General features: G+C 55.2%; 1 protein-coding gene across 2 annotated transcripts in view; it reads left to right on the forward strand.

Moving 5' to 3' along the window:
• The window catches only part of LOC122918385 (carboxyl-terminal PDZ ligand of neuronal nitric oxide synthase protein-like), a 262,893-nt gene that overhangs the window by 223,872 nt on the left and 25,829 nt on the right, over nucleotides 1–13,192 (forward strand). For both annotated transcript variants that reach the window (XM_044266749.1, XM_044266750.1), the window contains exons 6-8: nucleotides 3,422–3,563; nucleotides 11,406–11,572; nucleotides 12,951–13,130. In XM_044266749.1, the coding sequence (XP_044122684.1) occupies nucleotides 3,422–3,563; nucleotides 11,406–11,572; nucleotides 12,951–13,130 (489 nt within the window). The remainder of the gene's footprint in view (nucleotides 1–3,421; nucleotides 3,564–11,405; nucleotides 11,573–12,950; nucleotides 13,131–13,192) is intronic.

Genomic DNA, 13,192 nt, shown 5'->3' on the forward strand with positions numbered 1-13,192 from the left:
AGCTGCAGAATCAGACAAATAGCTCCCAATCTTCACGCGTGTGTCACACTTGGAAGATTCCCCATGTCAACAGGGCCAACCAACAACAGGGTCGCTTAACATGGGAAGAGAAGCTAAAATCAGGACAGGCTATACTTTTTCCCTGGATCAGCCAAGTACGGGGGCATCAACCTTTTGATTTCTGCCTTCCTGAAGCCACCACTGCGGGCTCTCGTGTGCCTTTGAGTCGCTGCCCACTGTCACAGAGAACGTGGCCTTAGTTCCTGGTGGCTGCTGCGGTTCCCTGGATACGGACACCCATTAAGCGTGCCGTTGGCAGCCCCAGTAGGCACACTAAAGAGGACAGACAGTCTTTGGTTGTGTCTTGACCCCTCTGCTGGACAGACGGATGGCCTGCGGTCGGGGAGGGGGTGGAGGCTTTGGTGGCGTGAATAAGTGGAATGGTTTAAAGAAGCATTTCTGTGTGTCTAGAGGGTAAGTAGCACCAAGTTGTAAGCCTGCCTCCATGCCAGGCCTGTTTTACTAAATCGCCTCTAATCGGCACTCTCCTGAGCTGCCGTGCTCCCCATCTGGGGCCGAGAGCTACTCCGAGGTTAGATATTCCTTCCCAGCTTTGAAAAACATCAAAGTGACCACTGCCGGCCTAGTCTTGACAACTCACAGCCCACAAATGCTTTGGGGCTGCTGATGGAAAGTGGCTTTTGGACGGGAAGATTGGATCCACGTGGCCGAGCACTTTCAGGGGACTTTTGTGAGACCAACCAGGATTTGTCCAGAAAAAAATGTGGCCAAGTGACACTTTGTAGAAATCTAGCAAATTGCAGAGAAGGGCCAGATTCTGGACCCGGGGAAGACTGCCTTCCCAGCAGGCCCCTCGTGCGTCCTGCTCCATGCCTGGCTGCCTTCCCAGCTTTACATCTCCACTCTGATGTCCGAAGGCCTGTTTGTGGTCATGAGATGTGAGCAGCTGCTTGTGGCCCGTGGGGACCTATGGAGAGGTTCTTTTGAAAGCTGCTTTTAGTGAGAGTCCTCCCTCGTGGGCTTAGGCATGGCGTACGAACTAGTAAGTCGTAGCACATGTGAGTCCTGCATTCCTCGGTGGTGGCAGGCAGAACCAGCTTTCTTGCTTGGAAGACCAGAAGGCCCAGTCCCTGGGTGGGGCAGGCCCAGCAGGCAGGAAGCAGCACCGCTGTGCAGAGAGCAGATGGCACCAGCGGAGGGAGGGATAGGCCCTGCCTGGCACAGGTTGGCTCTCCAAGCCTCCTTCCAGTAACTTCCCCTAGTGGGGTCCTTAAATGGGAATCACCTAACAGTAGACTTCCCACTGGGGAGGGGAGGCAAGCCTGAGAGGTCAGTGGGCACCAGAACTCACACAGCCATTTCTGAGCACTGGGAGCCAACCAGCGTCTCGCAGCTCCTGGAGGGGTGAGAAGGGAGCCCCGTGCTCTTACGTGTCTCTCTCCGCCTGTAAAGCAGGCCACCGGGTAGCTTGACTCCATGTTCAAGTTCGAGGGCTCTCCACGGAACGTGCCACCGGGTCCTTTCACTGTGAGTGGAAATGTGACTCCATTAGCACAGATCGAAGGAAGCCGTTTAGCTGTGAATGTGCACATCTAGAACTCGAATCCGACAATTTCCTGGTGGTGGAAACCATCACACGGGCACAGACCGACCAAAGATCATCCGGCCCGTCGCTTCTCCTCTGTTACATGCTGTGGGCCAGGAGTGGTTTCGCCTTTTACTTTTGGTGCTCACCTGTGTAGTAAGAGGCAACTGTCTTAACATCTCTGTTTCTGTTGTGATAGAGTCCGTGCAGCCTTTCCTATTTATTTTCTTAATTGTCTCTCGGCCCCAGGCCCCGTTCATGAGCCCCGGGACTGAGCCGAGCACTGCAGGAGGCGCTGGCACGCACCTTAGCCGTACACGGACCCCTCTGGGCGGGCGAGGGGAGGTCGTAGACGGCGCCGATTCAGCCCTTTGGGTGACATCACAGAGGCGCACACAGAGCAGCTGTCACGAAGGGCGGGTCGGAAGGAGCGGGGGCCTGAGGCGAGGAGGCGGGGAGCCATTTGCGACACAGGGATGGTGGGACTGGGGAACCCAAAGTCCACATTTTCTGCCTCTTCGGGGAACCGAGCTGAGGGTCCCCGGCCGCTGATGGTGAGCGAACTAACGTGTGAGCGCGAAGCACAAGGGGGACTGAGCCCACTTTCTTCCGGCCGCCCCAGGCTTGTCAGTGATTGCAGAGGGAGGGTATGTTCTGGACGTTTGTCCCTGATAAAGGGGACAGTGATGTGGGCCACAGACTAGCTCTTCAGAGATCAGTCCTGAGTGTGCTCGGTCGTCCGGCTGGGATATGAGAGAAAGCAGGTCCTCAGAAGAGCCGGTTCCCACCGGATTGAACTCCGAGCGCTCCCTTTCGAGGAGAAGGTGAGGAGTCCTGGCCCAGCCCCTGTCTAATCCTCTAGGTTCAGGGGCACGTGTGTGAGGACTTGCCAGCTTCTGACATCATCCTCCAAGCCAGTTACGGAGCGTGTCTGTGACTCCCGGGGGTGGTGGAATTGGTCCCCCATCCACCCCAGGAGAACCTGAGATTTTAGCAACAGATGCTCGAATGACTATGGAGCTTGGCCGGGTAGGCACAGCCCACCTGGGGTCTGATCAATCAGAATGTGACGAATCTCAGACACAGGCGTAGAGGGGACAGCCACGGTTAAATAAACTGCTGCGGTGGAGGGACGTTGGGGTCCCCCACGGACAGGGAGCCGTGAGCTGAGCTCACCCAGCCTGTAGCTTGCAGCAGACTCAGTCTTGGGAGGAAGGTCCCCTCCGGAGGCCAGGCCCTGGAAACCGTGCTGGGGGCTCTTCCTGGGAGCCTGCATGGGTCCCTTGAGACTGTAGGGGCCGAAGCTCCCTTGTCCCGTCTCCTCCTCCTCCTCCAAGTTAAGGAGCGCTAGAGTCAAGCTCTGTCCTTGGGCTGTTAAAAGAAGTAGTTAAACATCCCCTCAGCCCAGACTCACCGGTCCCAGGAGGGAGGAAGTGGCGGCTGAGTTGCCGGTCGTGTGGCAAACCCACTGAACGTGTGATTATACTTGGCGAAGGCGTCAGAAGATCTTGACCACTTTTGTTAAACCCGGGAGGAGGAATTGGGCTAAGTCCAGAACGGGGGTGTTTGGTGTGTGTCCTTCCAGTTGACTTACTGTGACGGAACCCTGGTGAGTGTCTACTTTCTGGGCCATTTCAAGAAGAAAACTGGCTTCGCACTCCTCTTGGTCAGCATGGACATCACTTTCCATCTCTTTTGTGGGTTTCTGTCTGCGAGGCCCCGGCACGTCCTCTCCCATCCCTGGCCTTTCTTGTGTCCTTGCAAAGGGTCCCCACACCCTTCACTGGCTCTTCTCTTCTCCTTTCTCCTTCCCAGAGCCAGGCTATGCGAATCGTGCGGACGGTGGGGCAGGCTTTCGAGGTCTGCCATAAGTTGAGCCTCCAGCACACGCAGCAGAACGCAGACGGCCAGGAGGACGGAGAGAGTGAGAGGAACAGCAGCAGCTCAGGGGACCCAGGTAGGCACCCGGCAGGCGGCTGCGGCGAGCGTGGGTGCACGGGTTGGGGGACACCCAGTGTCGGGCCGCGCCTCCCTCCACCAGGGTCCGGGCAATCGGTCCACTTCAAAAAACAAGTTAGTGTTTCTTTCTCTCTCTGGATTCCAAACCTTCCTTATGGAAGCGCATGTGGCTTTCCTAATAGAAAATTAGAGATGTTTATCGAACAAGGAAGCATTTAAGCGGCTGATGCTACCAAATCCCACCCCCAAGAAAACTCCAGTACAAAAGCGCATTTGTGAAACAAATCAGAAAGAAGATAAAGTTTATAGTGACCTTAATAGCTCTTTCCCTGTTTTCTAAGTTCTGTAGTGCTGTAAACCTTCGATGTGGACATATTTTCAGTACCTCTCATTTTGGAGTGTCATCGAAAGTCAGGAAACCTGCGCGTCTTACAAAAATATGAATTCTCCTGTTCATCTCCCGCTTTAACAAAACAATACAAATTTCTGACAGCACGAGGGGCACAATGGAAAGCTATTATATTCAGAACCCGGGGGACACAGATAACGTGGTGTGCAGAGGAAAATCCAAAAGTTCCAACTGTTTACGTTAACAGATAACCAATCGTGAAAATCAAATTAGTGAAGTATCAACTCCAGAGGTCAGAAAACAACAAAGTAAAAGCTCACACTGCAAAGGGCTCGAGAACGCAGATGATTGGTTTTAATTCTGGCAGCACCAGACCCTGGCTGTGTGATCTGGGGCAAGTTAATAACCTCTCTGGGCCCTAGTTCCCTCTTTGGAAGAAAACGGGAATAAAGTCGTGTCCATCTCATGGGATTATTGTGACCACCGATGAGAAGATACTTGTGAAACACTTGGTCCATAGTAAACACCAGATACATATTAGCTGTTATTATTTTAACAGAAATATGGAAAAATAAACAAGAAGGAATAGAAAAATTCCTGGAAAATGAGCGATGACAGATGAGTGGCTGTGCAGACATGAAGTCATAAAGCTACACTAGCTCGAAATACCGAGGCATGAATGTGTCCCTGAATGGGTCACGAGACCCCAGCACATCCAACATGTGATGTTATTCTAGATGTTGCTGGGAAGCTATTTTCCAGATGAGATTAACATTTATTTTAAAGACTTTATTTATTTATTTGAGGGTGGGGGAGGGAGGGAGAGCACAGAGGGAGAGTGAAATGGAGAAGCATCTCTGCTGAGCAGAGAGCCAGGTGGTGGGGCTCGATCCTAGGACCCTGAGACCATAACCTGACCTGAAGGCAGACACCCAACTGACTGAGCTGCCTTGGTAACCAGAGACTAACATTTAAATCAGGAGGCTTTGAATGCAGCAGAACACCCTCAGTGATGTAGGTGGGCCTTAACAAATCAGTTGAAGGCCTTAATAGAGCAAAAGGGGAATTCTGCCAGCAGATGGCCTTTGGTCTTGGACTGCAGCTCTTCCCTGGGTCTTGAGCCCGCCCTACAGATTTTGGACTTGTCACTTCTCCACAGTCCCATGATTTCATTCCTTAAAATCAGTCTGTTTTCGTGTATTTCCCTGATACAGTTTCCATCGCTCTGCAGGGCTGTATCCTCATTTACATGAGGAGGGGAGAGGCCCTGTCCCCTGCCTGCTCTGCAGGGATGCCAGTAGGTTACACAGACATCTGATCTGTGCTGGACCTCCTTAAGGATGTACTCTCAGGTCTCTGACCTCTTAAACTTGGAAGAAACTGCACTAGACCGGGTGTTTCTCCATGTAGGGCACCATGTACATTACATCTTGGGGAGAGGCATTGCAGGAGAAGCCAGGTAGCTGAGGTCTTATGTATATTAATGTTACTTGAGAAAATGCTCACTGAGAAGGTAATAAGGGGAGGGGTGGCATGGCTGGCGGGCCTGTTATTTCAGCCCTGACCGTCCACCACAGCTGGAGGAGCACAGTCACGTTGGTCTCAACCCATAGCCACTGTCACTGTCACCGTCACCGGCTCTCTGCTCAGCCTGCCGGTCTCGCCCCGAGGTTCCACTCCCGCGATCCTACCTGCCAACCGCCCCAACCACCATCATTCTTAATAACATGTCCTTTTCTCCAACTTTCTTATTCTAAGATTATGGTGTGTTACCTCTAACCTGCGAAATATGTGTTGGTTGACTATTACTGATACGGTTATTAACAACGGTGGGCTTTTAGTCATGTTTGGGGGGCATCAGAAGTTACACATGGATTTTCAGCCTCATGGGGTGGTCGGTGCCCCTGATTCCCATGTTGCTCAAGGGCCAGCTATATGGTACTCGAAAGACATGGTACACAATAGCTAGTTCTGTGGCTCTGAGTCGGAAATGCGCGACCTCCCCCATTATGCAGTGCGAGAAGGAGGCAGGAGGGTCTCTTGAGTCCCATGGTCTTGGGGCAGGTCTGAGTTTAGTGACGAATTAGGGTCCCCTCCGATTGCAGCCTTTACCACGAAGAGTACGTCTACTTAGAGCACTAGGTTTGGGATGCCACGGATCTGGAATGGAAAACCTTCCTTCCTCCAGGAAAGCTGCTTACTGCCTGGCCCCATAGTCCCGTGCTCTTTACGGCCCCTCCTGCTTGCTGACCGGCCGTAAACCACGAGGAGCACATCTCTTCTGTCCATACTGCCTCTCCCAGAACCATTTATTGACTGCAGTGGGGTCTTCGCTTGTAACGCGGCACCCTGAAACCCCAGGGTGGAGCGGTTGGTTGGTGTGTGTGTGTTTTGTTACGAGCCCCTTGCATCCATGTTCCGGAGGTTTCCATTTACCGCAGGTTTCTCTCCCCCTTCCCCCACACCCCGCCCCCACCAGAGCCGCCCCACGTGACCTGACAACAGGCCCGTGACTGTGCAGGGCCGACCTGTTTACTCCGAGGACTTGGACCGCGCTGGGTTGTGCTGCCTTTGATGTCTGTCCACCCCTTGCCTTCTGGTTTCAGCAACGCTTTCAAGATGGCATTGACCTTCTCTGCGTGTGCTGCCAGCCCCCTTCCCTCTGTGCCTGCCTTTCTTTCCTCCCTCATTCTTTCCACCGTTCCCTACCCTCGGGGAGATTTATCTTTTGTATCTTCTGGCAGCGGCTGCCTTGGGCCCGTCCCTGGGGCTTGGAGCCAGGTGGGGCCTCGGCTCCCGTTCTGCCTGCCTTGTTCTGCCTTGTGTGGTTTCTTTGGCTCCTGGAGGGGGTTTCCTGGGAGAGATCCCGTTCCCTTGGAGGCACCCTTCTCCCCCGGCAGCCATCCCATGAGGGGAAGGGCTTGGAATCCTTGGGAAGAATAGAACTTCCTGAAAAGAAAGCTCTGACCATCGAGACAGTGAGCAGCGGGCAGGGTGATGTTTACTGCACACCTGTGTCATCTGCTGCTCGGGGGTCCCGTCTGCTCCCCTGCCTCCCCGGCTCCTCCAGCCCCTGCGACTGCAGCCCGACCCTCTGTTTCTCCTTGGTTTTAGCATCCTCCTTCATTCAACAGGCATTTCTCTCATCCCCGCCCCTCTCACCCCCCCCCCCACCGATTCTGGGGATAAACTGTGAACAGCAGGACGGGTCCCCAGGGGCGAGGAGCTGGCCTTCAAGTTGGGGTTGCAGTACAAACCCGTGACAGATACACCAGATCATCTGGGAGTGTGTCCGTGAAGCATTGAAGGGGGGTTGGGGGGCGGCTGCAGGTGGAAGCAACCGGCCCGTGGCGGGGGTGGGGGCGGTCAGGGTGATAGCACCCAGCTTCAGAGCCCAGGCCTGGAGCCCCAGCACCCGCCTTCCCCGCTCTGTGCCTCAGTTTATCTGTCAGTGCCTGCCTCTGAGGGCAGTTCTGGTAAATGATTTATACGAGTAAAACCCTTAAATCAGTGCCCAGAACGTAGTGATGCTGTTTAAATTTAAGCAAGTTTCCAGGGGAGTTTTGAGGCCCCACAGTGGCCATTTCTAGCATTCCCGACCCAACCGAGAAGCTCCTGTTCTTTTTTGAAACCATTTTATTACCGTATCTCTGACATGTAACAAGTTCTGCATTGACCCAGCGACGCCTTTCCGTTGAGCCCCTGATGCCGGGCTGTGCCCGGAAAACCGGCCTTCCACAGGCCCATCCCTTAGGCTCTCCGGGGCCACCCGGCTCGGCCGGTCCTGCTGCTTATGTCCAGCTTCCGCCCCGTGGCCAGTGTCCTCCCCCTGGCCAAGATGAACCTTCACCTTCTTCCTCCTGAGCACCAGGCCACTGGTGCCGTCTCTCCCAAGTGGTCACCTGAGTCTTCTGCTAATGCTGACCTCTTGCCCGCTGCAGACAGATAAGGTCAAGCCGTTCTCATCGTCAAAACAAAGCCACGCCAGCCGGCCTTGCCCCCGCATCTCCCCTGCCTTAGCTCTTTCTCTCATGGTTCAGCTTCTTGCCAGATTTGTCTGCACTCATACAGCTTCTTCCTTGTCGCCCCATCCTGGCTGCTAGCCCTTCAGCTCCCACGACACGGTGTCTGCTCCCTGCCAGCCCTTCCTGGGACCATCAGTCAAGGTCACCGAGGGCCCCTAGCTAGCAAACCAAAGGTTGGGCACAACCTTCCTTTTTTTATCCGCTACTTGCTTTCCAGCATCCTTTACATTTCTCCTGCGCTCAGTCCCTGCTGCTCTCTCCTGACTTCCCCTGTGTTTGACTGGTGTTTATTTCCAGACCAGACCTTTTTCCTGAACTCTCCAACAGCTGATGGGTATCTCCACTTGGCTCTTGAAGAGAGCTTGTGATTCCAGTAGGTCTGAAATTCTGTCTTACCCATAGCCCTGCTCTTCCTGAAATTGCCCTAAAGGGCACCAGTCCCTACCAGGTCACCTAAATCAGAAATTTCAAAACTCATTTTACCCATATCCCTCTCTCCCTTCCTCCGTCTCTCCGTATTCCCACCCCTCTTTCTCCCCCCACCACAGTTAGTCTGTCACCCTGCCCTGTCATTTCTGTCCCCTGAAAACCTTTTGTATCTGTTCTCCTGTGCTACCGCAACCCCCTTCACGTAAGCCCTCCTGTGTCTCCCCTGGAGTGTTGCTTTCTATGTTGTCCCTTCTAGATCTGCCCTCCACATCATCTCTAGGGTGAAATTTGAAAGGATGAAAACCCTTCAGTATTACTCACCTGCTTTCAGATAAAATCCTGACTCTTCCCGCTTGGGTCCTGCCGTACAGAGCCATTGGCCGTCAATACCTCTGTATCTTTGCCGCCCGCTGGGGCGCCTCTGCTCAGGCTTCTCTAGCACCAACCCTCCCCCCCACTGGGCTCCGACTCTGCACCCAGGAGAGCTCCAAGGGGACACAGCCTCCTGCTGCCACCTTGGGGTCTGTCTGTTTCCTCCATCAGGCTGGGGAAGCCTTGAAAATACACCTTTTTGCTCACTTATTCTGATACGCAATGCCTTTCCGTTCTATACAGGGGTTTTACACATACTTACTGAAGTAAATGAAATCAGCATATGTTCTGTGGTTCCTAGTTATAATTCATTGCATCAAGTAGAATTCATTTAAAGAAGCAGTTCAGAAAGCAACATGACCCTCCCCTGCCCCCCTCCACGTACAGTCTGACTTCTCCCTCTTACATGTGGGAATCCAGAGTGCCCAATCTTGTAAGTGTCCCAGTGTTGCTTGAAGGTTTTGCATAGTGTTTCTTGTCCTTTAAGCCAAGGGAGAGTTGCTGGGAGAGTTGCAAATACGAGATATCTCCACCCACCCCCCCAACTTGTCTGTCAGAACCTAAGGAAGACCACGGGCTGTGGGTCCACCATCTCGATTTGCCTTATCTGGTATGCTAACAGGCATGGCATCCAGAACATTCTGCCTACCCCCAGCTTTACCCTCCTGGTTCTAACAGGTCTGTTACCATCCTGGCCTCCACCCGTCAGCCATCATCCAAGCTCAGGACTTCAGAGGTGATCATTAGCCCAGGCAGTGGCAGGAAATCCCTCCGTAAGCAGGTCCCGTGGCTTGGGACTCCCAAGAAAAGGGTTCCTCAACCTTGGTGTGGGAACCCCACTAGTACAAACAGAATGACTGAGAAGTCTGTGAGTCCCTCAGAAGCAGAGTGAGATCCCAGGAGAGTTTCTGATCCCTCCAGGCTTCTGGCTGGGTATTTCCACACACTTTGCGCCCTTGGTATTGGAGATTCCAGGAATGGGGAGCTGGTGGGGCTGGGGAGGGGCAGCCTTCTTCTGTAGCCCACTGCCCTGTTTTGCTATCCTGTCATGATAGTTCCTTTGTTAGTGTTTACTGAATACCTTCCGCATGCCAGATCCCTGGGAAACATGAATGAGACCCAGCCCTGGCCTCAAGACTAAAGGGTGTTGAAAGGTGAACTAGAAGGCCAGGCATGCCTGATCCCAGGGGCTAGTGTGCCGACAGATGGATACGCAGTGCCGAGGGACTGAGCCTCTCCTGGGGACTAGGGGAAATCATTTCTGCTCACCCTGTTCTTCTCCATACTGGCACAGAGAACCAAGCCCATCCGCCTGCTGAGAAACGACCACGAGTTCTCCGTCAGCCCTCTGTCTCACAGGCTAGCCCTCCCGACCATCAGGAAGGTCACTTCTGGGCGCAGGGGTGTGGAGGGATGCAGTCTGCGCCGGGTTCCTGCCTGCTGTCTTGCAGGGGAGCAGAGCTGCTCTGCCAGGCCATAGTCTGCGGCTGTGTCCCAGGTCCCGGAGCATCTGGGAGGGAAACCAAGCACCCCATTGGCATTTGCTTCCCCAGATGACTCACATGGGTTTGCGGAGGAAGACCTGCTAGAACGGTTTGTTCTAGGGGCACCTGGCTGGCTCGCTTGGTAGAGAACCAACTTTTGATCTTGGGGTGGTGTTCAAGACCCATGTCGGGTATAGAGATTATGTAGATAAATATTAAAAAGTCAAAAAACAAAGCAAAACAAAACCTATTTGTTCTACAAGGCAGGCCCTCTGATGACCGAGGCCTGGCTGCTCAGGGAGGAGCTGGCTCTCCGTATTTCCTACCGACGCTAACCTCTTCCGTTTCTCGCGTGGTGCTTGGTCCCTGAAATCTTTTAAGAAATCTTATTTGTGTACAGTAGCAGTGAGCCTAATTCTAAATGTAGAGAAAGAAAACTGCTTCCAGGAACGGCCCAGGAATGGCCAGGTTTTTATAGAATCGAGAACTAGGAACAGGGTATGAAGGAAAAGAACTAGCAGGACCTTCACACAAATGCGGCTCACAGCCGCTGTCTTCAGTGGGAGGTGAACAGTGGAGTGTGGACAGACCGGAGAAGGCTTAAAACCCGCCTACCCCCTCTGTCCCCCCACTGCTGCCTGCTGAAGGCCCTTTGCCTCACTTCTGCGCTTGGTCACAAGGTCAAAGTCTAGCTCCACTCAGAGGGGTTGGGGGGCTGTTCCTGTCTCAGACGGGGCCTCAGGTCTCCTCACCCTCATTCTTCTGTCACATACCCCTCCTTGTCTGTCTAACTCAGCCTCTGATTTTGCCATTGGAGCTGGGGCACTGGGAGTGGGGTCCGTTACCCCTGGCCTGACAGCCCGCCAGGGGCATGGCCAGGGAGCTGCCCATGGATCTGGAGTCTTTCCCTGGTGGATTCCACTCCTGAGCTCAGAGGATGTCGAGGTGACAGTCCCTCCCCTCTCTTGTCGAGACCCCGCACCCCGACCATATCAACTTTATGCCAACCTGGCAAAGCAGTCATGTCCAGCCTCAAGGAAACATCATTTTTGCTTCTGACCTCTGAAAAGATTAAATGGGAACATCTGGCTGGGCTGGAAATGAACGTGACGTGCTAGGAAGGGAGGCGGACGGTGTTCTTGGTGGCGCCCTGCCCTGCCCTTCCCTCTGTCATCCTGCAGGCCGCCAGCTTCCTGGAGCCGAGAGGGCCTCCTCGGCCACCGCGGAGGAGACAGACATTGACGCAGTGGAGGTCCCGCTCCCAGGGAATGACATCCTGGAATTCAGCCGAGGTGTGACTGACCTTGACGCCGTCGGGAAGGAAGGAGGCTCCCACCCGGACCCAAAGGTAGGTGGGAGGTGACCCATCACACAGTCTGCATGCACACGACCTCCTGCAGCAGCACAGACAGCGGACTTGGCCACTGTCAGAGTCACGTCCTTGCCCGTGCGGGGTCAGCTTCAGAGTGAGGGGCACGGGCCGGGGGAGCACCAGAGCAGCTTCCCTCTCCTGTGAGAGGGGCCCAGTGTGCCGACGCTGGGCCCCGCTGTGTGTCAGGACACCGCAAGGTTATGCCTGATGAGCGTCACCCTCCAGAGGCCCCGAAGTGCTCCCTGATGGTGCTCCGTGGAGGTCCTGCCCTCCGTGGCTCCTCGTCGCCACTCAGTGCCTGTGCAGAGCTAATCCTCACACACCACAACCGATCCCCGAGGCTCAGCTGCCAGGGCAGAGTGGGTCCGGGCTCCCTCTGCCTGCAGCTAGCGACCGCTGGGGCACTCCCATGCATGGGGGCTGAGGCTGGCACTGGGCCCCTGGGGGGTTAGAAACCCAGGCATCATCGGCTCCAGCCTCCCGTCTTCCGGCTGAGATGACGGGGCTCCCAGGGAGTTCTTAATAGAATCCAGACCGATACTGAGAACTTGAGAGCCCATTCCAACCTGAAGACACAACAGAAAAGCCGGGAGGAGGAGGCTGAGAAGTGGGCCTCCACTTTGACTCGCTGCGACCTGGCCGCCTCCCCTTCTTGTCGGGCGTCAGTCGGCCTTTTCTGGTGCAGGTCGGTGGGTGGCTCATGGGGAGAAGCCCGTCTCTAGTCTGGAGGGCAGTACAGTCCCTAGTCATGGGCCTGACCTTATCTTGGCATCGTGGGTCTGCCTCAAACTGCAAGAGCCGCCTGCCAGTGGGTGCCTCCGTCCCGCGCGCCTGAAGAAGGACCAGCAGCAGAGCTTGCAGACAAAAGCCGTCTCTCCCCGCGCTTGGTCCACATAAGCTGTCTTAGTGACACTTCCCACCGGCCGGGAGGGAGACCGAGGGGGAGGGCCCAGAAACCATGTCCAGCCTGCAGAGAGGGTCTGTCCAGACCAGGGGCTCTCCCTGCGAGGCAGGGCCGGCTGCAGTGGTCCCCCTCACACAGCCTCATGGCCCAGCGGGCAGCCCCGGGTGAGGGAGGCCCCTTCCCGGTCTCGTGACAGGGTGGTGGGTAACTAGGTTCCCTAGAGATCGGCCCCTCAAGATCCAGGCACCTGAGCCAGTGTACTCATCATCTGTCCCTGTCACGCGGGATCAGTTACAGAGGGTCCAGGCAGGGTTTCCTGCCCGATGGCCCCAGCCCAGGGCCCTACCACATTTCCCCTGGGGACACAGCATTTCACTTCAGCCACGTCCGTGCCCTGCGGCAAAGAGCGGCCACGGCCCAGGCTCACGCCTGTCTTGTTTCCTCCTCCAGGCTTCACCCCACCCCCCGGAGCCCATGCTGGCGGCCTCGCCCAGGATGCTCCTTCCCTCTTGCTCGGCGAAGCCCCCAGGCTTGGGCCCAGGGACGCCGCTGTCCTCCCACCACCAGATGCAGCTCCTCCAGCAGCTCCTCCAGCAGCAGCAGCAGCAGACGCAAGTGGCTGTGGCCCAGGTTCTCCTCCGCCTCCTCCCTACTTCTCAGGCTCCACTCTCATGGGCTTGACGCGCCTTCCC

The sequence above is a fragment of the Neovison vison genome, chromosome 10 (genome assembly GCF_020171115.1).
Source record: "Neovison vison isolate M4711 chromosome 10, ASM_NN_V1, whole genome shotgun sequence".
Taxonomy (NCBI): domain Eukaryota; kingdom Metazoa; phylum Chordata; class Mammalia; order Carnivora; family Mustelidae; genus Neogale; species Neogale vison.